This window comes from Sapajus apella, unplaced genomic scaffold (assembly GCF_009761245.1).
Source record: "Sapajus apella isolate SASKATOON/1434 unplaced genomic scaffold, GSC_monkey_1.0 scaffold44, whole genome shotgun sequence".
Taxonomy (NCBI): domain Eukaryota; kingdom Metazoa; phylum Chordata; class Mammalia; order Primates; family Cebidae; genus Sapajus; species Sapajus apella.
In genome coordinates, this window is record NW_022436984.1 from 9,811,044 (window position 1) to 9,838,941 (window position 27,898).

Consider the following 27,898-nt stretch of genomic DNA (forward strand, 5'->3'; position numbering starts at 1 on the left):
GTAGTCCCAGCTACTCGGGAGGCTGAGGCAGGAGAATTGCCTGAACCCAGGAGGCGGAGGTTGCGGTGAGCCGAGATCGCGCCATTGCACTCCAGCCTGGGTAACAAAAGTGAAACTCCGTCTCAAAAAAAGCTATATTTTAAAATATTCTATGGCAAAGGACATGCGTAATGTAACTTGATTACTTTTTTTTGAGCTGATAAAATCATCTTCGTCTTAAGAATTTCTCTAGTCCTTTCTAAACCTGACTTGAATTCCTGTGATAAGTCAACCTTTCTCCTTTTGTGTCTATCCATCTACCTTCCAGGTGGTACTACCTCCGAAGTCCCAGGGACAATGAATAGTCATCTCCATATTATCTTTGCCTGTGCTCAACCTGCAGCCTTCCTTAATCTTTAATATATCCCCTTAAAAATGAATAGAAGCTAAACTTTAACAATGTTTAATTACCACCTTCTTTCCTAACTACAGCAGCTTTCTCACGTCTGCCTTTTTTCCATCACCTGACCTTGGCTTCTCCTGTCAGGTCCTACAATGTTATCTGCTATATTTTAATGTTTATATACTCGCATTGGAACAGAAATACAGATAACCTCCTCTGCAAGAGTGGAAGGGACCTTTTAACACAGTGCGATGATGACAGTTTGTTGGCAAATCCCACAGGGAAGTGCTGGTGCCTTGTTGGGTGACAAGAAAGAACCATGTTTAACAGTGTTGTGTGTTTTTCTTCAGTTATTATTATTATTTTGAGACTGAGTCTCACTCTGTCACCCAGGCTGGAGTACAACGGCCTGGCCTCAGCTCACTGCAACCTCTGCCTCCCGGATTCAGGTAATCCTCCTGTCTCAGCCTTCCGAGTAGCTGGAACTACAGGCAGGTGCCACCATACCCGACTAATTTTTGTAATTTTAGTAGAGACAGGCTTTCACTATGTTGGCCAGATTCGTCTTGAACGCCTGACCTCATGTGATCCATCTACCTTGGCCTCCCAAAGTGCTGGGATTACAGGTGTGAGCCACCGCACCTGGCCTTTTTCTTAAGTTTTGTTTTTGTTTGTTTTTTGTTTTGAGACAGAGTCTCACTCTGTTGCCCAGGCTGAAATGCAGTGGCATGATCTCGGCTCACTGCATCATCCACCTCCTGGGTTCAAGCGATTCTCCTGCCTCAGCCTCCCAAGTAGCTGGCATTATAGGCATGCACCACCACACCCAGCTAATTTTTATATTTTTGATAGAGACAGAGTTTCACCATGTTGAAATATCTCCAGCTCCAGGTGGTCTCAAGTGATCTGCCCACTTTGGCCTCCCAAAGTGCTGGGATTATAGGTGTGAGCCACCACGCCCAGCCTCTTCAGTTTTTCTCATAGAAAACCTAGCATATTTTAAATGATTTTGCCACTTAACACTTATTATGGACCCACAGGGTATGAGGGCCTTTGGAGATCATTTATTCTGGCTTCCTACACAACGGCAGGAATTATTTCTACAACAACCTGGGGAACTGTTCATTGCAGTAACTCTTAAATGCCTCTAGCAAATGCAGTGCTCACTCCCCTTTTCCACAGTTGAACATCTTCCTCATGTCCCTATAATAATCAGTGATAATTAATGAGCCTCTTCCTCTCCTCAAAGAAATATGATAGGAGAAATGTTTAGTTTTTTGATGCCAACCATGGGGGCATATTCCACTGGTAACTTTGGCTTTTGGGTTCAGGATTAGAAGAGTGGTTAAACTAAAATATTTATCATAAGTATAAATTTGCTCCACAAACATGAAGTTTCAAAGGTAGCTTTGTTTCCTCTTTCCTTACACTGCCAGCTATTAACTTTGGATTCATTAGTTAACGATTTTCAGAATCCACTTGGCGGCCACCTTCCTGCAGCCAGACCATCTTGGATCAGAGGGTGGGCCAGCCAGTCCCACTCCACACTTGCCAAGGTATCGATTTTTCCCCCCATTGAACACAGTCTTTTTGTCAATTAATGTTACTCGCTTTGGTACCCATCTAGTGCATGTTAGGCCACTACGGAGCGGATCACTGCTTCACATCCCATCAATGACAGAGCCATCATTAAGAGAATCTTTTCTGACAACCACTGAAGAGAAACCATCTCCACGCGGTGCATTTTGCATCACTTCGGTTGCTTCTTTAGCTGATTTATCACAAAGACTATGTACCACATGTCTTCTTTATTAATGCATTGACAATCAATGAAAACCCACCACTTTTGTCCATGAACTGAGAAAGAAAACGGCAATGTCAAATGACATTCATGATGCGTTATATCTACGGGTAGTGTCATGTCAAGGCGTGTAGTAATCCAGTCTTGGACATTACTCCAGGGAGAAAGATTCAGCTTTGTTAATTTTCAGTCACCCCCTCCCGTAATACAACACCTCGACACAGACAGCAGAGCGACAAAACCCAGGATGAGGACAGTTAAAATTCAACTCCAGCTACAGCCATCCTCTACAGTCCTCCCCAGCTCCCGCGGAATATTTACCAAGACCGTTTAAAGCACTTAATTATTCATTTCAGCTTCGCTGGAGAGGTCTCAGGGTGCCCGAGACTCCATTACATAATATCTTTTACAAAGTCTATTCCCAGCTCCAGTGGAAGATGGATTCTCATCCAGTGTGCGGAGGTTCCACGCCTTTGCTTCCCTCTCCCGGGGTTCGATCCGGCGGGTACCCTCCCGAGGCTGCAGCCATCGCCCGGCCCCGAGCTTCTGGGGTCACCGCCACTCTTCGAACTCCAATCTGGCCCGGAAGGTGCAGCCGCTTCGCCCTCCTGGCTCCCAGACCCGCCGCTGAGGCCACGGTGCCAGCGGGCGCCCGAGACGCCGCGACTCTCGCCGCTTGCTGGGTGCGCCCCGAGCCCATCCGCAGCGCGCCCGCGGTGCCGGGGCCAGAGCCGCGGCTCGGAGGCAGGGCCGGCTCGGTGAGCCGGGCTCGGGGAGGAGGAGACCGGGAGGAGGAGGAGGCGTGTGAGGGAGGGAGGGAGGGAGGGAGGGAGGAAGGGCCCGGCTGCCCGAGAGGGGGAGGGGGAGGCGGAGGGGGCCGGCCGGGCCGGGGAGGGGGTGGGGGGGCAGCCAATGAGCGGCGCGCGGCGCGGGGGGGGGGAGGTGGGGGACAAGGTCTGCGGGAGGAGGTACGATGGGGGAGGGCGCAGCCCGAGCGGCGGAGGCTCCAGCCATAAACAAGCGCCCGGAGGAGCGGCGCAGGAGTGAGGCGAGCGGGGCGCGCGGAGCGGACGCCGAGGATCTTGTGTGCTGCGCCACCGCGCCCACTCGGCAGCTCGGGAGGCGGGGACCGGCCCGGAGGCTGCGCCGCTGCGGGGCCGGCCGACTCGGAGGAGAAGAGGGAGGAGGCGCCGCCGGCCCGGGTTGGAGCCGAGCGCAGCAGCCGCCGCCGCCGCCGCCGCGCCAGAAGTTTGGGTTGAACCGGAGCTGCCGGGAGGAAACTTTTTTCTTTTTTCCCCCTCCCTCCCGGGAGGAGGAGGAGGAGGAGAAGGAGGGGAAGCCGCCGCTGCCGCCGGCGCCGACGCTCGTGGGCTCGGGGTCGGCGCGGCCCGCAGAAGGGGCGGGGGCCTTGCCCCGCCAGGGGAGACGCGCCCCGGGGGCCCCGAGAGGGGCGGCGAGGACCGCGGGTTGCCGGTGCGGCGGCGGCGGCGCGTGTGCCCCGCGCAGGGGAGGGCGCCCGCCCCGCTCCCGGCCCGGCTGCAAGGAGGAGGCGGCGGCGGCGCAGGAGGATGTACTTGGTGGCGGGGGGCAGGGGGTTGGCCGGCTGCGGGCACCTCCCGGCCTCGCTACTGGGGCTGCTGCTGCTGCTGCTGCTGCTGGCGCGCTCCGGCACCCGGGCGCTGGTCTGCCTGCCCTGTGACGAGTCCAAGTGCGAGGAGCCCAGGAACTGCCCGGGGAGCATCGTGCAGGGCGTCTGCGGCTGCTGCTACACGTGCGCCAGCCAGAGGAACGAGAGCTGCGGCGGCACCTTCGGGATTTACGGAACCTGCGACCGGGGGCTGCGCTGTGTCATCCGCCCCCCGCTTAATGGCGACTCCCTCACGGAGTACGAAGCGGGCGTCTGCGAAGGTACGGCCGCCCGCTGAGGGCCCCCTCCCACCTGGCCCGCGCCGCCCCCTCGGCGCTGGCTGCGCGGAACAAAGTTTGGCCGAGACTTTCCGGAGGAAAGAGGGCTCCGCGGGAGGTGGGGCTGCCGCCGCCCCCAGGAGTGAGCCCCCCGGCCCTGCGTTCCCTCTCCCTCCTGCTCCCCGCGACGCTCCGGCAGCCGCGGGCGAGGTTCGGTATGGTGGGTGGGGGCGGGCGGGTGGAGGATTCCCCCCGTCCCCGCGCCGACGCGCACACGTGTGGCCGTTCCGGCAGGGGCTGGGTGGCCTGGCCTTCCGCCCCGAGGTGGGGGCTCCGCGGGCTGGCAGGGGGCACTGCGGAGGCTGCCGCGCGCGAACCCCTCGGGAAGCCCGGCCCTGCCGCCCTCCGCGCACTGGCGCAGTGTGGCACCGCGAGCTGCACACTGGCCGCAAAAGTCCTTTTCTGTGGGCGGAGGAGACGTGTCTTCAGCTCGCACTCCCCTAGTGACTCTTTTATTATTTTTTCCTTGAGCTCTTCCTTCACCCCCTTCCTCCTCCTCCGCACGTAAATCAATTTCAGCCTCCGAATATGTCAGCCTAGGGGAAGTTACACACGGTGGTTACTCATTTATTTGCCTATTGAAAACGGTCAAAGGCTTTCTCTCCTGAAAGGAAAAGGGGGTGGGGGTTGCACCTGGGAGTGAAAAGTTGTTGCTCTTAGTGGCTGGTTTTTAATAGGAGATACGCGCGCGTTTCCTATCGCGTTGCGGGTTCCTTCTTTTTGTTTGACAGCGGGGATTGTTCTTCTGGCTTTTCCACGGTGCATTGTGCGCTGCGGTGTCGAGATTGACGGAGGGAGACAGATGAGATTAGCGGAGTCTTTCTGGTTGGGGAGCCAATGTTGGGTGCGTGTTGGCCTTAACCCTGCCCGCGTGCCTCGGCCTTTAGGGTGCCTGGTCTGGTTTGGGGTCTAAAGCAAGGCCGTGAGTTCTTTTGATGTGGCTAACGGGGACAGGATGAGCATCAGTTAAAGTGGGATCCCTGCTCCAGCTGACGTGGGGCTGACGACGTTGTTCTGGGGGCATCCTGGCGAGTGAGCAGAGCGCACGCAGCAGCCTCCTTTCTGGGGAGGCAGCGAGGAGAAACCGGCGCCCTCGGCCCAGCTTGCCTTCCTCGCTACTCACAGCCAGCACAGTCCAGGGAACAGTTTATTCTGAAGCATCCTTGTGTGTTTGTTTAGTATGCTGGGATACTGAAAAAGGAGGTGACAGCCTCAAGAATAGAAATGGATCTATTAAAAGGCTTTCAGTGCTGCGATTCTTTCTAAATACAGATACACACATAGGTACTTATTTTACACCTGTGTAGTTTTAGGGTTTGGGCAGTTCGGGAAAATAGGGGAGGCTTTTCTGGTTTGGAAGCTAGTGGGCAGTGATGAGTGAAGGGAACTCTTCTCAGAGGGGAGGGACTTGCTTTGCTGCACACACAAGACATTGGGTTAGAAGAGTTCATTGAAGTACAAAAAAGCCTCTCACCTAGTATTGTCCCCTTTTACAACTTCTCTTTATGCCTTACCTCGGGAAAAATGGCCGTGAGACTAACTTCTGATACCATTTTATGTGTTTTGACTTTGGGAATTCTGAATGACCTAGACTGAAAGATGCATCTTTGAACCCTGCCACTTGGAGTGTATAACTTAATCCAGCCTCTCATAAATTTGAAAAGAACAAGCAACATGAAACACAGTTGAAATGCCGTGGAAACTGCTGTGCTCCGAGAAGGACTTTTGCAAGTTCTGAAGATTCTAACCCTTGTTTTGTTTCTTCTTAGTATGTTTCTGGTGAAGGAAATGCTCAGGGAACATTTACAGTAATCAAGTGTTTTGGCAGGCATATCCCATGTCACAGTATAGAGTATTTTGGCAGTTTGGTGAGCCTTTCATTCCTCTGAAATGATGTGATCCCTCATAGCTTCCTTTTTTCTGGTAACACCCTGTGTACTTGGTATTAGCTTTGAAATGCTTGGAAGGGTTTGTTGACATGATTATATCTCAATTAGTTTCTCTAGAAACCCTTTATTTTGTAGGCCTGTTTTCAACTACCCATATTGTGCATCCAGGGCACTTCCTTTTAAAAAAAAAAAAATACTGAAAACAGCAGTCAACTTGCATTCTAAATCTATGAAATCAAAGTAAGGGCAGTGTTACCTGGCATAGTATAATGGCTGGATTTAGACAGATATTTTCAATCGTGTGTTTAAATTTTCAGTGTTTTCGCTTAACGACAAGACGGAAAGCGGGGGATAAGTGATACCCCACGGCTCCGTCCCCCCATTTTTAAAGTAAGAATTAGAGGAGTCTTTACATGTCAGCAGCTAGCTAGAAGGTATTGATTATCTCTTGTTGTTTTGTGAGTTTACAAGAAATTTCGGAGTGGCCAGTGTTTCCCTCAGTTTCCATTTTTATTCAGAAATTCACATAGAGAAGCATGGTTATCATTAACTAACATGAATAGGAATTAACATATATTATTCACGTCAAAGTCTCTTTTGCTGCAATTTTTGCACTAAAATGACCCCTACTGGTTGTATCTGTTAATGAAAACTTGAAAACTTCTTTAATTGGCTACACAGTAAAAACATATTGCATGGTATAGAAATATTATCATGACTAATCTCCCTGCTTTCGATGACATAATTTAAATACAAATTATATTCTCTGTTTGCCAACTTGCAGTAATTTTTAGCTGTGTTTACACCCATACTGACTTTGTAGGGGGAAAAAAACTGTTTTTAACTGCAGTTCACAAAATGAGTTAGATAAATGATGGACAGAAATGGGCCCCTTTCAACTTGTGGCTGTCTTAGGTTTTTAAGGCATGCTGGCCCAGTTGGCTCTTAGTAAAAGTAGGTTGAATAAATGGAAGAACCATCCTATCCATAGAAAGAATGCTGAAGGAAAAAAAAATAGTTTCTGAATGATACATGGTGAGTTGTGTCCTGTGCCCCTTGTGAGATGTACACTTGGATTTCTTTTCATCATTGTTTAGATTATTAAATAAATTCTGATTTAATTATTCCTTTTGCGATGGGGGCTGGGGGGTGGTAATTGCATTTTAAAAATGGAGCATAGAGCCTGATTCCTAAAGTTTTTTACTACTTTCTCTCAGCCTGGAAAGTGCTTTTTGGGGCAGGGCGGGTGGCTCACTCCTGGAATCCCAGCACTCTGGGAGGCCAAGATGGGCAGATCACCTGAGGTCAGGAGTTTGAGAACAGCCTGGTCATCATGGTGAAACTCTGTCTCTACTAATAATACAAAAAATTAGCCGAGTGTGGTGGCACGTGCCTGTAATCCCAGCTCTCAAGAGGCTGAGGTAGGAGAATCGCTTGAACTTGGGCGGAGTTTGCAGTGAGCCGAGATCCTGTCATTGCACTCCAGCTTGGGCAACAAGAGCAAAACTCCATCTCAAAAACAAACAAACAAAAAACAAAGTGCTTTTTGGGACTTGAGTGCAGGTCTCTTTCCTGTTTCCTTTCATCTGCTGAGACCTCCTGTTGCTCTTTGAAGCATCCTGACTGGCCTGTTTTCTTGGCTAGGCTGCCTGACTCCAAGAAAATCACCTAGAAGCCAGAGAAACAAGTTTGGATCCTGAATCCCTGAGAAAGAAGTCTGGATGAGAGACATCTTTGGAGGATCAAAGGCAGAGTTTTGAAAAATTAATGAAGTGAGATTTTCTAGAAAGAAGGTTTTGATTGGACAGTGAGGATTATATTTTGAGCTAAGTGGGTGAGAGTCGTTTCTTCTCCCATGTGGAATACCACATTATGCTTCTGTAAGGAATGAGGCAAGGTGGGAGGCCATGACAACCTCTCTGGGCAGTAAAGGGCAGATGGTGACTTGTTTTGACAGTTTATACAGACAGTGATTAGGAACCAAGTGGAGACTACTTGAGTCACTTTGTTCTGAGGACTCTGTTGTGGGAGATTCAGGTGATAGCTATTTCAGATAAGCACCAACTTTTTTCCTGATGATTATTTACTCAGTGGCTTCATCTTTTGGAACTCAGCATTGCATGTTTTTCACCACTGCTATCTAAAAGCTACCGCCTTCAGAACAAAATCCTCCTTTTATTTCCCCTGGAACTTTAACTTTTCCTTTTACCCATTTTTCATTGGGCAGTGAGTAGAAAGCTAAGTATATGTAGTAGGGTAATTACAGCAAAGAACAGGATTTTGTTTCCTAAAACTTGCTATGCAAAGTTTCTTTGCTTATCCCTGGAAGACAATCGGTGAAGATGATGGCTGCTTGGAAGAAAATGTGGGAGGCATCTGCTCCAGAGAGCAGGCTGCAGGAGGCCAGATAGAGAACCCAAACATTTTGTTCTGCACAAGCCACATGGAAACTGCTCTCACCACTCTGCTGTAGGCTTGAAGTTAAGAGTCCACGAATTTTAATTTAAGTAAAGGGAGGGGGGCAAAATTAATACTCAGGTTCTGTAGTTAGAGAAATTAGGCTCTTGGCTTTGTTTTCGAATAATGGGTTTCACATTTCCTCTCAGAAATCCTTAGGTAGGGAGGGAGCCCTAAGACCAGAGGAACAAGCAGAGGGCCCATAAAATTATGTTATCAGGGAATGGGAAGATAAACCAATGAAGTAAACAAGGAAATAATTAGTTCCTCCCAAAAGTAAATATTGGCAAAACATGGAGAGACTATTCACTGCACTTACATAAATGACAGGACTCAGTGACCTTCACTTTGGTTGCCAGGCTTATAGAATCTTCACTGTTATTGAGGAGTCCTGTCACGTAAAACACTTGGCAAAGGCCAAATGGATTGCGTATTATCAGAATGGCAAAAATAGCAAGTCTGGAGATGTTTGCTGCCATTAACAGATATTGAACACTGACCAGGAAAATCTCTAAGGAAGATGTTGGCAGTAGGGTTGTAAACAGATTAATTTATGAAGAAAACTGTCTGAACAGTCCTCAATCTATGTGGGCATTACATCCATTTGTAGGAGATATTTGGTGGCTTGGGACAGGTTTCTGTGTTTTGTGTAGCTTGTTGAAGATGCGATGACCTGGATGAATGAGTGAACAGCTGGGTGAGGCGGGGACGGGCATTATGAAGTTAGGGGATATATTACAGATAAAACAGATGACCCTGAGGAGGTAACGAGTGGGTGGACTAAAGAATGACGAATGGGAGAAGGAAAAATATTGAATTCATCTTAGGGCAACTATATCATCCTTTGAAGAATAATCCAAAACATTCCAGACATTAATTGTGAAATTCCTGAAAAATGTGGGTGTGCTTAACATCTCCCAGGCTATGGTGCAAGCAGAGATGATAGTGTTGCTTTAGCCTGTAAATACAATAGGGTAGGAGGTGGTTAAATGAGTGGAAGGGAAGTATCTTTGGCAAAGCGGGTTCCTGTAACACTGTGTTCCGTATGGCACGTTTGGTAATCAGGGCTTTGGAGACACCCCAGTAAAGCTCATTTAATTATTTGAGGGAGAAACAGTAGACTAGTTAAGCATGCATGAATAACACATTGAAAGCTTTCCTCCTCTAATTCTCCAAAGCTGCATTTTCAAAGATCTGACTTGCCTTTGCATGGAAATCAGTCACTCACTCATTGGCCTTCTATGCTGTACAAGGCCTTCTGCTGGGATGAGGGGGGATGCTGGGGAGCTCGGAGACCTCTCAGATGTATGCTTTGCTCTGTACACCCTTAATCAAGATAAGAAATAAAGACGGCAAGGCTGTAAAAAGTCTACATAATATAAATTCAAGCCAAGTAGAAGTGATTTTGCAAGTCTAAGTATGATTAATTGGCTAGTGAAATCTGTGGATAAAATCAGTAGTAGGAATCAAAACATCTGAAGTGATCTCTTCAGGCTCTGATGGCAAAGCAGACAAGGGGGATTTGAATTTGACCTAGGTTTAAAAGTATGAGTAGTAGCTCTTTCTTTTGTGGGGGGACATGATCCTACCCATTCTCCTTAGAGCCTGTGCAGTTTGTCTCAGAATGTTTCTCAACATCTAAGAATGAAGCAGTATTCTTAATGCCTTAGTAGCTGTGCTTCAAAATGGCAAGTTCCCTTTGGAACGTGGTTTTCTCTTCGTTTTAGCTTGTCCCACTAGGCAGATCAGTGTGGGCATTAAACTGGGATGTGTCCCTTTATCAGCAACTCTCAGCTTCACCCACCCTGCTGCATGTCCTGGGCAGTAGTAGCCTGATTACATCATTGAAAACCTCTGCTTAGTCAAGACCTCCTATGTCAAAATAAGAGTGGTTTGAATATACCTATATGTAAGAATACCCTCAAGGTAAACACTAAACTGTTTTTATCTTGGGCCAGCATGAAAAGAAAATTGTTTTTAAAGATCTATTTTCCTTCGTTAGTTGCAAAGTGAACAGTTATCAATTCCTTACCTCCCTCCTCCAACCCCAGTTAATTCCCTACATGAAAATACCTATCTGTTGGTAGACGAGTGTAAGGTTCAAGAACTTGGGGCCAGGTGTGATGGCTCAACGCCTGTAATCCCACCACTTTTGTGAGGCCAAGGCAGGTGGATCGCCTGAGGTCAGGAGTTCAAGACCAACCTGGCCAACATGGTGAAACCCTGTCTCTACTAAAAATACAAAAAAATAAGCCGGGCGTGGTGGCACACCCCTGTAATCCCTGCTACTCAGGAGGCTGAGGTGGGAGAATTGCCTGAAACCAGGAGACGAAGGCTGCAGTCAGCTGAAATTGTGCCACTGCATTCCAGCCTGGGCAACAAAGTGACACCCCATCTCAAAAAAAAAAAAAAAAAAATTTGGTTTCTGGGGTCAGATCTGCACTCTGCTTCTGTGTGTCTCAGTTTTCTCATCTATGTAGTGGGATTAATAATAGGGACTCAAAGAATCCCTAAGAAGCAGCTAAAAGACTGACTGGCACATGGAATGTGCTTACTAACAAGGCTACTAACCAGTAGAAGTAAAACGATTTTATGTGGGCTCAGTCTCTTGTTCTACCTAATCCTCATCTACCTGAGTCATTGATCCTAAGTAGTTAAGGAGTGTGGGCTCTTAGAAAGGAAGCAAGTTGTTATTGAATTCAGTCCCTGCCCCTTCTAATGAGTATTTTTTATGCCTTGTCTAAATAATTTCTACAAAGTTTATATACTTTGAGTAAGTTTTAGGTCTGAAATTTTTTACATTAATTTGTAGGAATTATAAATGTAACTATCTGTGAGCAAATAATTAAAAATAATTAATATTTAATTTGGGGAGTAGGTGGAGGACCTAGATGTACTGTAATCTGTAATGTGCACTTTGCTTCACATTATCTTCTGGGAGGAAATTTTGCTCCTTGCTCCTGAGTGTTCCCACTGATGACCACCACGGGATTTGGCCTGGCTTGAGCAAAGAAACAGCTTGTACTGCCACAGCTTGACCCCATGGGGGCTGTGGTTCCACCTGCTGCTGCAGTTGGTATAAACTAGGCAAAACCAGAGGTCAGAGGATTATCCATTCCTCTGTTCTTTTTCTAGCTCTACCTGTTTTCCCGCCATCCTTCTGCCTGCAAATATTTGCTGAGTATCAGCTATGGGTTTCGTCTCTGTGCGATACAGTAGTGACACCACTTGTGTAAGCCACAGTTTTCCTGTTAGTCATGGATACCTCCCACGTTCGCTGTGAGGGTTAAATGAGATTAAACTGTACTTCTAAAATTTTAGTGTGCACACAAATCACCTGGGTATCAAAAATGCAAGTTCTAATTAAGTTAGTCCAGGGTGATGCCTGTGATTCTGCTTTTCTAACAGATTCCTGGGTGATGCCAGCGTTGCTGGTGCCAGGACCACACTTTAGCAAAGAGCTAGTACCTATGTGTAAAGCATGTATACAGAGTGTGACATATTAAAAGACCTGATAAATGTTACCTGCTATTATAATTGCTATTTTTCAGCCAAAATAAGATACGGGCCCTGTTTTCACACAGGCCATGTTCTGATGGTAAATTGGGAAAACAGACAGTTCACTGCAATCCAGTTTGGTAAGCCATGAGATACACAGGCACCAAGCATGTCAGGAGCAACTGAGAGGGACTCTAACCCACATTTGACTACCAGGAAAGGTTTAGTGGAGGATGCAGCAATAAGAAAGACCTGAGGGTCTCCTCTCCTCCCTCCTTTTTCCCCATGCTTTTTATGCAGGATGTTTTAGGAAAAAGAAAATAGGGCTTGGGCCAGACAAACCTGCGCTCAAATCTTAACTCTGTTATTTTTTTAAATTGTGAGATCAGCTTGCTTAGTTGCTCTGAGCTTCAGTTTCCTCAACTGTGAAAATCAAATATTAATAGCTTTCTATTAAGTAAATATTGTCGTGAGGAGTGGAGATTTATATATATGATCACATAGATGTATATACAAGATTATGTGTGTGCGTATGTATATTGTTTGTGTGTGTGTGCATGCGTGCGCTAGTTTCTGGTACCAAATAGATTTTTAAAAATAAGAATTTTTTTTTTTTTTTTTTTGAGACGGAGTTTCACTCTTGTTACCCAGGCTGGAGTGCAATGGCGCAATCTCGGCTCACCGCAACCTCCACCTCCTGGGTTCAGGCAATTCTCCTGCCTCAGCCTCCTGAGTAGCTGGGATTACAGGCACGCGCCTCCATGCCCACCTAATGTTTTGTATTTTTAGTAGAGATGGGGTTTCACCATGTTGACCTGGATGGTCTTGATCTCTTGACCTCGTGATCCACCCGCCTCGGCCTCCCAAAGTGCTGGGATTACAGGCTTGAGCCACCGCGCCTGGCAAAAATAAGATTAATTTTAACTTCCATTCTATTTTCTATCCTGTTTCATTTTCCTCTTTGTTAGCTTTCCCTGTAAGATTAAAAATTTACTTTTGCAGCAAACCACATTGCCACATATGTACCTCGGCAACAATTCTGCATGATCTGCACATGTATCCCAGAACCTAAAGTACAATTAAATATATATATGTGTGTATATATATAATTCACTTTGTTGGACATACATTTTCTCCATTCTTAACTAAGTCTCTTCAAAGGGGTGTGGGGGGTTAGAGGGGTAATTCTGGTGTTAGATGTTTGTCAGTGAGAAAAGAACCACGAAGTGATGAGAACAGGGGCTGTGAGTACAGGGTCTGTGGACCAAGGAAACGTGCTGGTTTGAGCCAGTGCAACTACAATTCCCAGTTCCTTTGGCATTTCAGCAGAATGTGAACTCTTGGTTGATTTTGCGGTTTGAGCCTGTACATCCAAAGAGCTGTTTCAAATCAATAATTATTCAAAAGTGGCCTTTTAATATTAATGGCATATGGTTTTATGACAGTGAATTAAATTTCCTTTTTTTGTTAGAACTTTTTGAGGATTTCCGGACATCCCTGGAGACGTTGGAGACCCCAAGGATATAGCCAGGGAAGGCTGATATATCTCACTGAGGTTACAGAAGGAAGCAGCAGCAAGCCTAGCTGGTTCAAAGACCACTGCTGGCTTGGGAATGAGCAGGAGAGGGTATAAGGGCCAGAGGCCATATGTGTTGCTTTTCTATCTCCCAGGTGGTATTCTAACCAGCTTTGATGTGGACTAATAATTCAGGTTGGTCATGGATTTGCATTCTAGGGAGCTTTTATGCTGTATACAGTGTGGGGTAGGAAGAAGAACACCTAGAATCAAAATATCTAATGTTATTGTCTCTTTAATCATTAGTGTAGGTATGGTACCACTTTTAGAGGAAGAAGAGAACTGTGTATTCTTAACTGTGACTGTTTCTTTGTGCCTGAAAATAAGTATCATTTTTATGCAGTAAATACTGGCTGAGAATTCATAAGGCAGATGTTTTAAATTGGCTGTTGTGGAACAAGGAGAAAGAACTTGATGAAGAGAAATCCTTGGAATCAATGGTTTACAACTTTTTTTTTTTCTTCTTGATGATCAAACCTTATTATCACATAGTAGAAATTGGATTTTTTTCCAGAAACTCCTTCAGTACCTATCATTATAGCACTTCTATCGTTTATCAAGGGTGCTGGTATTCAGACATGTGACCTACAAACAAAATGAGAAAGATGTCAAATTAACATCCTAATTCAGACTATCCTGAGATAGTCTGAATATTTAAGAAAGAAAACCAAGTGTTAATTATATTGTAGGGTGTTGTCATTTTATATTTCAGCTTCCTGAGAAGAGAATTTGAACAGTTTACTACTTAGAAATTTCAGCAGCCAGCTACCTTGCCTATAGAAAGGTTAATGAAAAAGGAGAGTGGGCAGATGGTAGTCTATAGGCTGTAACTAGAAACTGTGGCTGTCTTATTTATCATTTCAAAACAAAAACCGTGAACAAACATCTCAGATTCAAAACAGAAAGGAATTTCTGGCAGGGCAGAATGAAACCTGAGACTGCAGAGTCCCAGTCTACAAGAGGTAACTTATTTAGCTTCTTATCCAAAGGCCACAGCAAAACGTTTCACAGCTGTGATTAAACAAAAGGCATCTTCTGTTGGAGACTTGTGATAACCTCTTTTTAAGACTGCGAAAGACCTGCCAAAATAAGGCAAAGCTACCTTGAGGATGTTTGACCTGAACTAGACTTTGTGAAGTAGTTGGACCACTTCAGGCCTTATGATGTGAGGAATGTGAGGTGCATAGGCTTGGACCCCTTTGTGTGTCTGTTTATAAGTCTGCAGAGACAGAATATTCCATCATGTTATCAAATACAGATCTTGAAAACCTTTTCTCACTTCCCATAGTTGGGAGCTTTGCTTTTTTTTAAAAGCATGGGCTTTTACAGTCTGAGTGAGGAAAAGGGATGGATTTTAGACAATTTTATCTCTGGAAGTCAAAGTAGAAGGATTTTTAAACAGTTGGAGACAGAATGGGTATGCTGTATGCTTTTCAGAAACCCCGAGTGCCTCTATTACAGGCAGATTTTAAGAACATTTATTACCACTACCTATGACATAAAGATGAGAGACCAAATACATTTCCATATTTTAATCAAGAGTGTGACTGTATTTGTGTGTATCTTAGCTTGTTTGAGAAAGGGTTTGAGGCTGCCCAGAAAGGTGAGTATTACAGAATTCTTGTGTGTGATGACATGATAAAGGAAAAAAGAGCCGTGGCTTTGAAATCCCCCTTTATCTCTTAATAGCTCAGTGACTTAAACTCCACAGCTCCCCTTGGCCTCACTTTGCCTTAATTTGTTAAAAGGGAATTAAATAGTTACCCACCTGAAGACAGGGGAACTGAGTCAGATGATATCTTAAGGTCCTGCTTGTCATAAGATCTATGTTTTTATGACCTAGAAGTGCTAGATAGGAGTCAGATATTACCTTGTGTTTGCAGAGCCAGGGAAGGAGAAAGTGATATTGTCTGCATGACTGCCAGGTGCTGTAGACAGAAGGGCTTAGAGGAAAAGATCAAGAGTTCCTCCATAGTTACGTTTATCAAGCGGCAGTGGAGACGGCAACGCATGGCATTGGAAAGTTAGTGACAGCTTTTAAATGCCTGAAGTCTTTAAGTCACAATAACTGTGGCCTAGTCTGGATTCAGGGTAGAACTCAAGCCTCTCTCATGATTTTGCTGCCTTTTCTTTCTCCCATTTTCTTATGTATTTCATTAATTATATTAATATATATAGGTGACAGAGAATGCAAAGGGAGAAGCTGGAGCAAAGACAGGCCAAAACTTGCCCAAATTCACTTGCTCATTTCTGCGTCTGACACTAGGAGAGAGTTGAGTAATTGCCGTTCTTCCTAATACCGCAGGCAGCAGCCAAATTTTCCACATTCTTTTACCTTTGCTGCTGTTTTCACTTGCCAGGGAGTTTCCTTAAGGAGCAGACTGAATTTAAAGAAACATAGCAATAATGAATGGTGCACGAAAGGTGGTATGGGGTGGTGGGGGGGTCACCGGCCAAACGTGTTTGGTGCGTGCCTCACGTTGAGAGGATGAAAGGATGATTCCTGTGGAGGGACATGCCGTACGCTGTGCCAGCCCCCTCACCTCTGTGTGCAGCTGAGCCACTGACTGGGAAGCTCTTTGCTTGTATGAGACAGCAGATACTCACTAAATTTGTGTCGAGTACTAGCCAACCGTGAAGCTCGGAAAGTTGTCCAGAAACTTCACCCTTCCTTTGCATGTTGTCCGGCAGCAGGGCATTGAGCAAGGTTAGGCAGTATGAACCTGTGACTCTCAAACTTATAGTAATGGGCATTATTCTAAAGGATGTGATGCCCAGCACGGCCTCCAGTGTACGGTATATTGGCCATTCACCTCGCTTGCCTTGTGGTTATTACGTTTTTGCCAAGAGCAGCCTTTCAGAATGAGGTGCTAGTTAATTCCCACCGGGCATTTATTCATTAATAAGTCTGGTGAATGTGAAATACTCCATTTGGGAGTATGTGATATGAGAAAACTCAGCGGCTAATTAAGGCATAGCTCTCTTCCATGAGTCTCACTTTCAGTGCAATTACCTAAGCCATCAATTCCTAGCTATGTAAACTTACATAGTTTTTAGTTTTCTGTAATATTTCGCTTTTTTCCCCAGATCTTTTTTTCACTCTAATCTGTGTGTGACATTGTTAAAAGTTTACTAATAACTGGGTAAACCTTTTATATTGTACTATGACTTGCTCTTTCTTTCCATTTTAAAAAGATAATATCAAAAGTTAAATCCTGTTCCGGATCTTACCGTCTCTCTTCCAGGCTAGGTTTCTGGGATGGGATGGTGGTAATTTACTAACCTGAGCTTTTGCCCAAGATAGGATCTCCTTTACTCTTCTTTTGGTATATAAATAGGTCTTTGCTTTTCTTCTGGGTTGGTGGTGCATATTAGCTTAAGAACTTTCAAATCTCTGGGGCAGTAATGAGAATCTGCATGCCAGAGTCCCAGCAATTCTCTACAAAGCAGCGTATGAATGCATGTGTGTTTGCTGTAGTGAGGGTCTGTGTTAGAAGGTCAGTTAGAGACCCCACTTGCCCACATTTGTGTGCTGTGGTTTGACCCTCTTCTTCTGGTGAATCCCTGCCACAGCCCAGTGCCTACTGGATCTCAAGTGTCTTGAAAGCCATTGGAAAGATGCTTTCCAGCAGTCTTTTCATTCACCTCCATGATGTTCTTCCCATCAAGAATGGGTACACACAGCTTTCCAGCTACTGGTCAACCCAGCCATTGACAGAAGGTGGTGCATGAGTCAATTCCTCTGTGAGGATCCCTTCCAGTAACACACTGTCTGCACTAACGGCAAAAAGTTCTGTAGCAGTGTTTGCAGGGGGGCTTTTGACCTGCATACATTTCCATGGAACTTTTTGCCATATAGGAACATATGAAATGTTACATGTAATATCGGTCAGAAATGTTGCCACATTGAAACATTTGATAAGATGACAAATGTGAGGAAAGTGGTAAAAGTTTGTACAAGGATCTGTACAAGGTTGTAATAGATTTGCTGGCCTAAAAAGATGTACCCAGGATAGTAAACTATTTGTGTAGCATCAGCAGCTGGACCCCTGAGTGGAAATAGTCTTTGAGAGACAGGAAGCTAATTCCTTCTTTCGATGTGTTGTTAACTTTGTGCCTTTGATTGCAAGGTGTGCATGCATGTATATTTCTTCAGTTGCTGAAGGCACAACACAGACAAAGAATACCTTGCATTATATTATGGATGTGCTGGAAACAGTGCCCCAGCTTGAAGCAAGTAGACTGTAGTCTACTCTGGAGATCAGCAAGCTGAAAATGACTTCTTAATAAAGGTTGCACATTGTTTTACTTATTGCATTTGAAAAAAGTTCTAATTAAGATGCTTTGGGTTTTAAACTCCCTGGTAATTGTGATCTCTATAGATGGACAAGTAGAGCTAACTTATTTCTTGGTGATTGGGACGGATTTTTTTTTTAATAGTAGGCCATCATTAAACAGTTTTTGACCTTCTGCGGGAACTTTAGATGTGACAGCAGAAAGAAACAGCAGAAATTTAGAATGAGAAATGGAAGACCTCTGTAGGGAAATAAGTAAAATAAAAGAAGCCAGAGGTGTTTTTTTGTTGGCAGTAGATGAAATTATTTTCAAACACTACCCTGGGAAAAGGTGAGCCCTCAGCAACCAAGTTTATTGACTATCTATTCAGGAAATTGTATTAGATGCTTTGGAAAGAGAAAGGAAAAAGAAAAGACTTTCTGCCAACTGAAGGCTGGAAAACTTGAGGGAGATAAAGTATTTGCATGCTTTAATAACATAAAGCATGTCCAAAAGAAATACATAATTACAGCTATGTTTGGCACTGAAAATAATCCAGGTATTATATTTTTTAAATTGTGTGTGAATATGTAAGCGAATGCCCTTGAGTCAGAAATGCTTGGGTGATGATATTTCTTGAGAGAATGGAAAAGTAGAAGATACTAGGAGCTAAAAAGAGAGAGAAGGGATGAAGGATGACTATTAGTTAAGAAGGAACAGTGAACTTTTTTTTTTTTTTTTTTTTTTTTTTTTTAGAAGGGGGTTTTCGTTTTTGTTCCCCGGGGGGGAGTGCAATGGCGCGATCTCGGCTCACCGCAACCTCCGCCTCCTGGGTTCAGGCAATTCTCCTGCCTCAGCCTCCTGAGCAGCTGGGACTAGAGGCATGCGCCACCATGCCCGGCTAATTTTTTGTATTTTTAGTAGAGACGGGGTTTCACCATGTTGACCAGGATGGTCTTGATCTCTTGACCTCGTGATCCACCCGCCTTGGCCTCCCAAAGTGCTGGGATTACAGACTTGAGCCACCGCGCCCGGCCAGTGAACTTTTTTTTCTTTAGATGGGACATGTTTCATATGCGTATTTATTCCGCCTCTACTTCTAATCTTAGTGTAATAAACATTTAACTTCCCATAGGGCCTTAGTAAACTGCATGTTATTACTAAAAGCCCACAGGTAAGGGAAAATTAGACTCCTAAATTAAAGACTTGACCATATTGCCCCTAAAGTTTGAGTTTTCCAACTTTATTTCCAGTTTATCTTGGACAAAAACCCTTTGAGAACTCAGAAAATTAGGAGATGTGGTCAAGACGTACTTCTTAATATCTAGGGAAACCAGAGACTTGAGGGTAAGGCCAGCAACTGGAAAATGGGCGTGGCGTTGGGTTTCAGACTCCCCTATGGTTGTCTTCACATCGTTTAAAATGTGTTTGCATCCCTCAAGCCCTACCGCTTTATGTTCTTTGCTTTGTGAAGCCTTCCTGCCCTGCCCTGCCCTGCCCAGGAAAAAGTAATGCCATCTCCCATCCCCCAGTGCCCATAAATAGCACTTTCTCCTTCCCCTGTTGTAGCACTTTTCACACTGTGTTAGAGTTCACATTTCTGTCTCTCTGCCTCATTGTGATCTCTTTGAGTGCCAGGATTGTGTGTTATTCTAACGCTTGGCACACAGGAAGAACTCAATGAGCATTTGTTGACTAAATCTAGACTCAAGGTCATCCAAGATATTATACAAAAACTTTTTCATCGAACTGTTTGGTCTGCATTGTGGAAACTGAAACGAATGGCACTCCCCGGTAAGAGAAGCCCAGTGAGAAGCCTGAGCATGGCAGGAGGAAAGTTAAACTGGTTAACTTTGCTCACGCCAGTCAGTCTTAGAATTTTTGGTAGTGTGTTTCCATGATGAGTTAGTTTCAGCTGTATTTTTTTTCTTTTGATAAATATTTAAAGATAATTTTTATTTGGATGGACTTTTCTTCTTGTCAGTTTGTCATAAAGGTGTCATCTTTCATTCACTAACCCCTCATCAGCTTGTAAGAATTTTCCTTGTGGGTGTTGCTGGTTACCTTCTCTTGACTGCCAGGGATCTGATGTACACTGAACAGTTGAGATACTGTGGTGATCAGCTGCTTGTAAACAATAACTGATAAAAGATGATAAATTACTTTATCAACACACTTCAGATGACCATATCATCATGACTTGGTGATGGTAAAATAGACTTCTGGTGTCCCAACAAATCTAGGATTGTGTCTTAATAAACATGTATGTTGATTAATCAGGAGGGTGTTTAGTTAACAAACATGCAGCTAATGATGTTTGTGAGTGCCAAGTGCAGTATGATGCAATCTGCTTACTGCTTCAGGTGATCTCCAGATAGCCTAAGGAATTTTTAATTGTACAGCTTCTTTGGGGAAGGAAATCCTAAGCCAACAACCTGAGGGGTGGAAATGTGTGACTGTGAATAATTAAAATGCCTTACAATGATTCCAGCAGGAATTCCATAGGAATGCACTTTAAGGCGTTTAGCAAAGCAAAATTCCATTTGGATTTACTCTAAACCCTATGACTTCAGAGACAGGAATTTTTGATGATTAGTGGCTGGAGCCCCAACTTGTTATTTAGCAATTCCACATTCAGTGTGGAATTGTTTTTTCTATAGCACTAGTTATAAGTTCTTTGTTTATTTGTTTTTCTAAAGGTTTTAAGGAGGTTTACAAATTAGGATGGAATAAGGCATTAGAAACCTAAGGAGACATAGCAAATTAAAACCTTGATACCTTTGGCGCTAAGCTTTTCAACTGCTAAAGATAGAGAGCCTTGGCCAAGATAAAGTGTATAGAGTCAGAGACGTGTACAGAATTATCCTGGGTATAAGTTCAGGTACCTGTGCCATTTTATCACTTTAGTCCATGTGCCCATTTTTTTTTTAGGACAGGTTTAATTTTCTGCTGCAGGATGTGCCTTCAGCTTTCGGAGTTTAAGATGCTCATCTTATACCCAATGGAAAATTTTGATAATGTTAGTGTATGGTTGGTGGCTTTCCCAGTAGCCTACTTCAGATACTTTTAATGATCATCACCAGTTGCAGAATTTTTAGGAAAGGGAAGGAGAGAAGCTGGAACTGATGGCTGAGTAAAGTTATAGCTGTAAAGCTCTGGTTGTCCATAATGAACAGTGGCAGTGAACAGTGAAGATTTAAGCAAGGTTGTTTTTCGAGGGTCCACTGATGGTTTTCCTGTAACTCTTTAAAAACATTTTTATTACTTTTATATGGCTTCATTACTATTGAAAGCTTAAAAGTCAATTCCCAGACTTCCTAGGCAGGTATGTTCTCTTTTGAGGGTTGCCTTCTCTAAGACTTTATCAGCAGAAGGAGTATTTGAGTTGATGACAAATGCTGCCAAAATGAGAAGTGTGTGTGTTTCTCAACACTCGTGATCCCACAGTTAAGTCGAGGGCGTAGATAAAGGACCCAGAGCTGTTCTTGCTGGCACACTTATCCTCAGACTTTAGTAAAGTACATGAATGAAGGCAGAGGACTGGGAAACACTCTTGAAGGAGGGAGTGCCCATCAGCTTGTAAGCCAAAGTAAACAGTTCTTGTAGTTGAAAAATAGACTTCCTGGAAGGAGAGAACCAGAGAAGTGGGTGTGAAGTGCAACCAGCAAGTACCATTTTCAGTGAGATAGACAGCTGGGTTAACCTGAGTCCTGAAAAGAACCTCTCAGAGATATTTGGGGAAATCAGTTGCTTGAACCAGCCTTTGACTGGCCTATCGTGCCTGTAGCTGTATCCAAAGATGGCACTTGGGAAGAAGAGGTCACATTTGTGATAGAGAAAGCAGACTGATGGGGCATTTTGAGAGGTAGAAATGAAGCCATCAGTGGCAGAACCAGTGGACCGGTGGGATGGCAGTGGGAAGGTATCCCTGAGCCTGTATGTATGGAAATGCAGGCATTCTCTGTCAGTCTTTTGTCACAGTGAGAAAACGTCATTACATTGGATAGCTATGTACACGTGGGAGATTATGTGATGCGTGCACGTACTTGTGCATGCACATCCATGTGTACAACATGCACACGTGCAAAAAAGGTTGCTCACAGGGTCATGTGCATTGCTAAAGGTTGCTCTTGATAGTCTATTATGTCCCTTCTTCTGTGTCAGGAGTGTGTTTTTCTAACTGAAACTGTTAGGTTCTGTTAATTTCAACAGCAAAAAACAAACAAACAAACAAAAAAAACATGGTAGTTTGTCTCCTAAGTGGCTTACGTAAAGCTGTGGGCGTCTTTCCCTGTGTCATCTCTTCTGCAGTTCCTAAGGTACTTACTAGGTTGTAGTAGCTGATGTCCTACCCATGCTGTGTGTCAAGAAAGGTAGACTATGAAAAAGGATTGATGCAGACATTCCTTAGAACATTTCATGCCCAGAGATTTATGGAGCTTAGCTATTGTATGAGGGCAGGGGCCTTGCCTTATAAAAGGAGACCCAAGCCCCTTATTAAAGGGGTCACTCAAAAAAGGTATTATCTAAATTCCCTCTTTGTAGTTTTATTTCTTTTTTTTTTTTTTTGAGATGGAGTTTCGCTCTTGTTACCCAGGCTGGATTGCAATGGCGCGATCTCAGCTCACCACAATCTCCGCCTCCTGGGTTCAGGCAATTCTCCTGCCTCAGCCTCCTGAGTAGCTGGGATTACAGGCATGCACCACCATGCCCAGCCAATGTTTTGTATTTTTAGTAGAGACAGGGTTTCACCATGTTGACCAGGATGGTCTCGATCTCTTGACCTCGTGATCCACCCGCCTCGGCCTCCCAAAGTGCTGGGTTACAGGCGTGAGCCACCGCGCCTGGCTAGTTTTATTTCTTGAATGTATTTCCTATCATTAGCTATGTGTGCTGGGGCCAAATGTTGGGTCCCTTGCCATCTTTTAAATAATATGCTATAAAGGGAACATAACTTTACTAGACAGTTTGGGAAATAGAAGAAAAACCTATTCAAAATGCTTTTGTTCCAAACACAAAAAGTAGTTCCATTTTTTTGTACATATCCCTCTCTAGCCTTAACTCTATAGACATTCGTTTTTCCTCCCCACAGCTTGTGTCATCCAGCTAACATTATATCAAGTGCATTGTCCCATGTTTCTACCTTGTCTTCATTATTATAATTTGTCAAGTAATTGGATTGTACTGACTGCAGTGTTACTCCTCATTTTCTTTCCCCCGTCCTTTCCATACTACTTAAAAAGCAAGAAAGAAAAAAAAATGTATTTAAGAGAAAATTCTATGTAGTCGTAATGGAATTTATTTTCCTGAGTGCATGGGTGCGCTCCAGACAGGTAACTGTGATTGTGTCATCTCTTCTTACTAAGCATCTGACCACTCACTACCTGTGCATCTGATCCCTAGGCTCATGGCATGAGGGGTGTGGCTCTTGGATGTTTTTGTTTTATGAACTTAGTATCAGCAGAACCGTATCTACTCTAAGAGTGTGGAAGCTTTGTAAATTTAACTAACGATTTGTAGGTTTTGTGAAAATAGCCGGCTCTCTAGGTAGAGACATTTTAATTCTGTTGCTTTTTTTTTGTAGCATATTATTGGATTGCAAATGTTTACTTAGTATGAAAAATGGATATAATTAAGTTCTAAATAGGGACTAGATATTAACTTCAAAATGAATTCACAGCTTTTATGCTTTGCATATGCCATAATGCTGCTGTTACCAAGGATTTAAAGCAGTTTTCCACTTCTGCTATCTTATAAATTAAAACCAGAGCCCTAGACGTTATCCAGCAAGGCAGCTATAAAATTTGAAAAAATCTTCAGATCATTGTCAGGATTAAGTTTGTTGAAATTCTATCTGGAAAGTAGACTTTTTCTTGTAGTATTATTATTATTGACTCATACAGTGCAACTCATACTGGTTTCATATTCAGAAGGTATATAGCATCCATTGTAATATTTCAGATTAATTTCTGCAGTCTTTCTTTAAAAATACAGATCCTCAGAACAAATTGTCTAAACAGTGTACAAAATCAAATCACCAGGCTTCAAGTATATTTTATGTGAATGATAAGTGCTCTTTGAATTAGCAAAAGGAAGACAAACATTTCAATTACCTCTTTAATATTAAATTTTTGTTTCTGAATTATAAATCTTTGGTATATATTTTACACTAATTATATTTTCAATCAGCATAGTCCAGAAAACACTGAACCTGACTGCTTTTTAGTTGGAAAGAGTACCTATTTAGACTTTCTAAACCACAGTGTGTGGCTAAGTGATGAATATGCATTATTACACTTCCAAAAATACTTTTTGGACCAACATATTGACTTAAGGGAGCATACTTTGTACTGAAAAAGTGAAATCACATCAAATTTAACAGTTTAACCCTGCATATTTGTAGAATTTTAGTTAGATCATAGGATAATGACATTTGCTACAGTCAGCAAGCATGTAAAATAAACATTTTGAAGTTTGTTATTTGTGTTCTACAATAGTAAATATTTGGCATCTACCATAACCACCGCTACCAAAATGTGTATGCTGAAATTGTATCTCCAGGATGAATAAAGAGGTGGTGGAAGGCAAGCTGACGCCTATTAGAAAAAAGGTTTAGAAAGAGAGAGAGGGCCTAGACTTTTCTTAGCTTCACTCCAACATAGGGCCTGTAGCACCTATTTATAACCAATTTCTAAAACTTCAAGGTGGGAATTAATAGATTGTCTCCAGTTTTATATAGTTCCTCTTTAGTCAGTTGATCTTTATTATTACCCAAAGCTTCAAGTGTTTTTTGTTTTTATTTTTTGCCAAAAGCTTCTTACCAATGTGATTATCAGTGTTTAAATTCATTTATAATGAAATGGATTTGTGTCTTTCTTGCTCTACAGTAGACAGTGAAGCCTCCATGACCTGTGTAAACTTCAGAGTGAGGCGAATGTTTAAACAGTAGGTGAGTGCTCCTACAGTGTCTCTGGACTGCATTTCCTTGCTTACAGAGCCCTGGAGCTGAGCCAACCCGCATTAGCGGTAGGAGGAGAGGCTCGGTTTTGAGAGCCCTGGGTTTATTTCTGGCTATGGGGATAGGATATGAGAATGCGGGAGAAGGTGTAAATATAGTTTGAGGGAGGTCATAGACTTGGAGGTTCTTGCCAGGGGTAAATGCTGGATGGATTTGTTTATGGATGGATCTGATTATAGCTGCTTCATGCTTTTACCTCTGGAGTTGGTGCTTCCAAGGGGTAATGCTCATTGTCTGGATCACTTCTAGCGGGTATCTCAGAATTCTTTGCTGCACAAACCATAGCAGTTCTCTTCCCTTTCTTTTGGTATTTGTATTCAAATGCCTGACTTCCTGACCTGCTGTGAGGGTTGTACACTAAACTTCTTGGGAAAAGATGGGTGTGTAAATACTACAAGCTTTATAGCATTTGGGGATGGAGTTGTGGGATTTGGGAGTTTGTGACCCCATCTATCTGTGTATCACTATCTTTAATGTAGAGAGACGGACAGAGCAGCAGTTCCTGAACCCTGTCTTTTGTTTCTCCATGGGTTGGTCACTGATTTCCTCTGTGCTGGGTCTGAATCCCTTTCCCTTGCCTCCCCCCATGTGGATTCAGGAAGGCCCACATCCGACAGCTGCCCTTGGTCAACCCCCAGCCCTGCGCACAAGTGTTCTCTGCTTTTTGGAGCCAGGGGCACTGTCCAGCCAGCTGATGACAGCTCATTGGTGGCACTGGTCTCACTCCAGCGCTGGCTCTGTCCTCTTGGCCCTGTTGCTTCCTCCTTAGAGGATTAGTCACCCCAGTCTTGGGGCATTTTACCCACCTATATGACTAGCACATGTTGCATCCACTTGCCAAGGAGTGTTAGGGATACAGTCTCAAGAAAACCTGCCCAGTTGAAATGACTTCCTCGAGAAATTTAAAGGATAAATTCCATAAGAAGAAACCATATTTTATTAATGAGAGACAAACTTGTGCACTAGTGGGAGTTCAGACTTGGAAGCCAGTGCATAGTCCAGCCTGGCGACGTGCATGATGTGTTACCCTGGCCAAAGCTCCCCAACCTCTGTTCATGGTTTCCATCTGTAAAATGGGAATAAGAGTAGTATCCATTTATTTTGGGTGGCTATGAGGAATACTTCATTCATTCATGTAAAACTCTTAAATAGTGGCTTATATACAGGAAGCACACAGTAAATGTACATTACCATTGTATCTTTGTACCTCAACATCTAACCATATGTATAACACTATGGTTTATACATAGCGCATACGCTTTAATGCTTTGTTGAGTAAGTGTAATACTCAGAGATGGGCAAGTGATTTCCTCCTCTCTTACCATAAAATAAAAGTAGTATTTGGTTGCAATAAGGCATCATAGGCATGAAGACATTTACTCCCTAGCTGCTGCCAGGGGAGAAGAATGTTCAAAATTCTATGTTGATAATTGGGTGCCTGCGATTTGTTAATCATACTTAACAAACTCAGTCTATCAGGTGTTGCACTAATATTTACTGGCTCTGGAGGTGAAAGGACAAAGCCATCAGGTGATTTGTTTCCAAAAAGTATTGTTACTGGGATATTTCAGACTCCAAAATGTGTGGTGGTCATTATTAACGAGACTTTGCCCTTTCTATAGTTAGGGGCTTACTCTGCATTGTAACTTAGTTTGCTTTTAAGGCAATAGATGGGTAGAGGGTAGATAGATGCTCTGTAATTGAATAGCCTACTGGGCTTCTGCATAGTCTACTCAGTGTCTAGCACAGCACTGTGTAAGTTAGCAGGTGTTCAGTAAATGTATTTTAAATCAATGTGTAATTGATGGGATATTTTTCTTCACATTATAGCACATTGATAGGTGCTTGTGAGGAAGTTTTGCTCATGATTTTCTTCCTAGGCATGCGCCACCTAATGTGTTTCTCCCTAGCTGTGGGGTATTGAATTTGAGGCTGCTCTTGGCATTACTGCCCATCTCTAAGAGGAACAAATGGTCCCCCAAATGGTCCAGATGCAACAGAAGGGGAAGGAGTGCCACCACTCATTTTAAGGTGCCTGGGCCATACTCTGGATGAAGCTCACAGTGCTAACAGGAGGTAAGCCTTTTTTTTTTTTTTTAAGTTAAAAAAGTTAATTTAAAAGTTTATGCTGATGCTGTTTAATATGGCAAAGACTTAAAGGGTATACGTCCTTCTGTTTGCTTGGTGGGGACTGCTATCCTGGAGATAAGAGATTGTGATGCAGAGATTGGACCGTTCCTGATGTGGCGACAGTCCTCTGACTCCAGTCATTTTCAAAGTCTGTCTTTTTGGTTAACAAAAGACGTCAAGCTAGAGATTAATATGTGCAGAAAACAGTTTTTAAAAAGTGATCATATCTACAAAGGTTATAAGAACATGAACCTGAAGTCCTGTTACCAGCATTTTGTAAGTGCTGCTTCTCATTCTAAAAATATTTATTGATTTTAAAAACAAAATCTGTAACAGGATAGCAACAGTAAAAATCCTTCTTATGGAGAAATGTAGAGCTTTTAACTAACATACATACTCATTCAAACAAAACAGCTTCTCTTGTTTTTAAGGAAACATTTCTGTTGTCCATTGTATAAATTGTAATAACTTTTCTTTCCTTTTCTTTCTTTTAGGTCTCTGTGTTCCAGATTTTTTTTTGTAACTATGAAATTCTTGCCTTGTATTCAACTTAAAATGAAATAAATTTATTTCAGTGCAAATGGGTACACTGTGATTCTTGTGTGGCAAAATCATGCAGGTAGTTTGAAGAACTCATCATTTTATTAAAAAAAGAATAGGAGAGTATACAAATGCTTTCCTTCTTTCTCATGTTTCTCTCAAATTGAAGTGATCCATTTAAAATCTGATCTTCATAAAAGGAAGAGCTGTCACAGGACATCTGATTTATGGGTCATCTGGTTTGCTTCTGCTGTAGTTCCACACTCTGCTGGGGTACAAAAATCAGGCACTTTAATTTCATTCCTGACAACAGTGCAGGCTGCTCAAAGTATAAGAAGAGCAGCACATGGAGGTAATGTGCAGTCTT

General features: G+C 43.5%; 1 protein-coding gene and 2 long non-coding RNA genes across 7 annotated transcripts in view; 2 read left to right on the forward strand and 1 right to left on the reverse strand.

The window, feature by feature from the left end:
* Positions 1-2,175: 2,175 nt before the first annotated feature.
* LOC116524155 lies at positions 2,176-3,000 on the reverse strand. The gene has a single exon (XR_004257199.1). It is a non-coding gene; the product is annotated as an uncharacterized LOC116524155 (long non-coding RNA).
* A 222-nt stretch (positions 3,001-3,222) lies between these two features.
* The window catches only part of CRIM1 (cysteine rich transmembrane BMP regulator 1), a 192,677-nt gene continuing 168,001 nt past the window's right edge, over positions 3,223-27,898 (forward strand). For 3 of the 5 annotated variants that reach the window (XM_032239293.1, XM_032239290.1, XM_032239294.1), the window contains exon 1: positions 3,737-4,091. In XM_032239293.1, coding sequence (XP_032095184.1) covers positions 3,752-4,091 — 340 coding nt within the window. In that variant the 5' untranslated portion in view covers positions 3,737-3,751. Of the gene's footprint in view, positions 4,092-27,898 lie in introns of all 5 variants that reach the window. The other 2 variants (XM_032239289.1, XM_032239291.1) reach the window with 2 other exon arrangements.
* Positions 18,850-27,570, forward strand: LOC116524158. The gene is made up of 2 exons (XR_004257202.1): positions 18,850-18,881; positions 22,866-27,570. It is a non-coding gene; the product is annotated as an uncharacterized LOC116524158 (long non-coding RNA).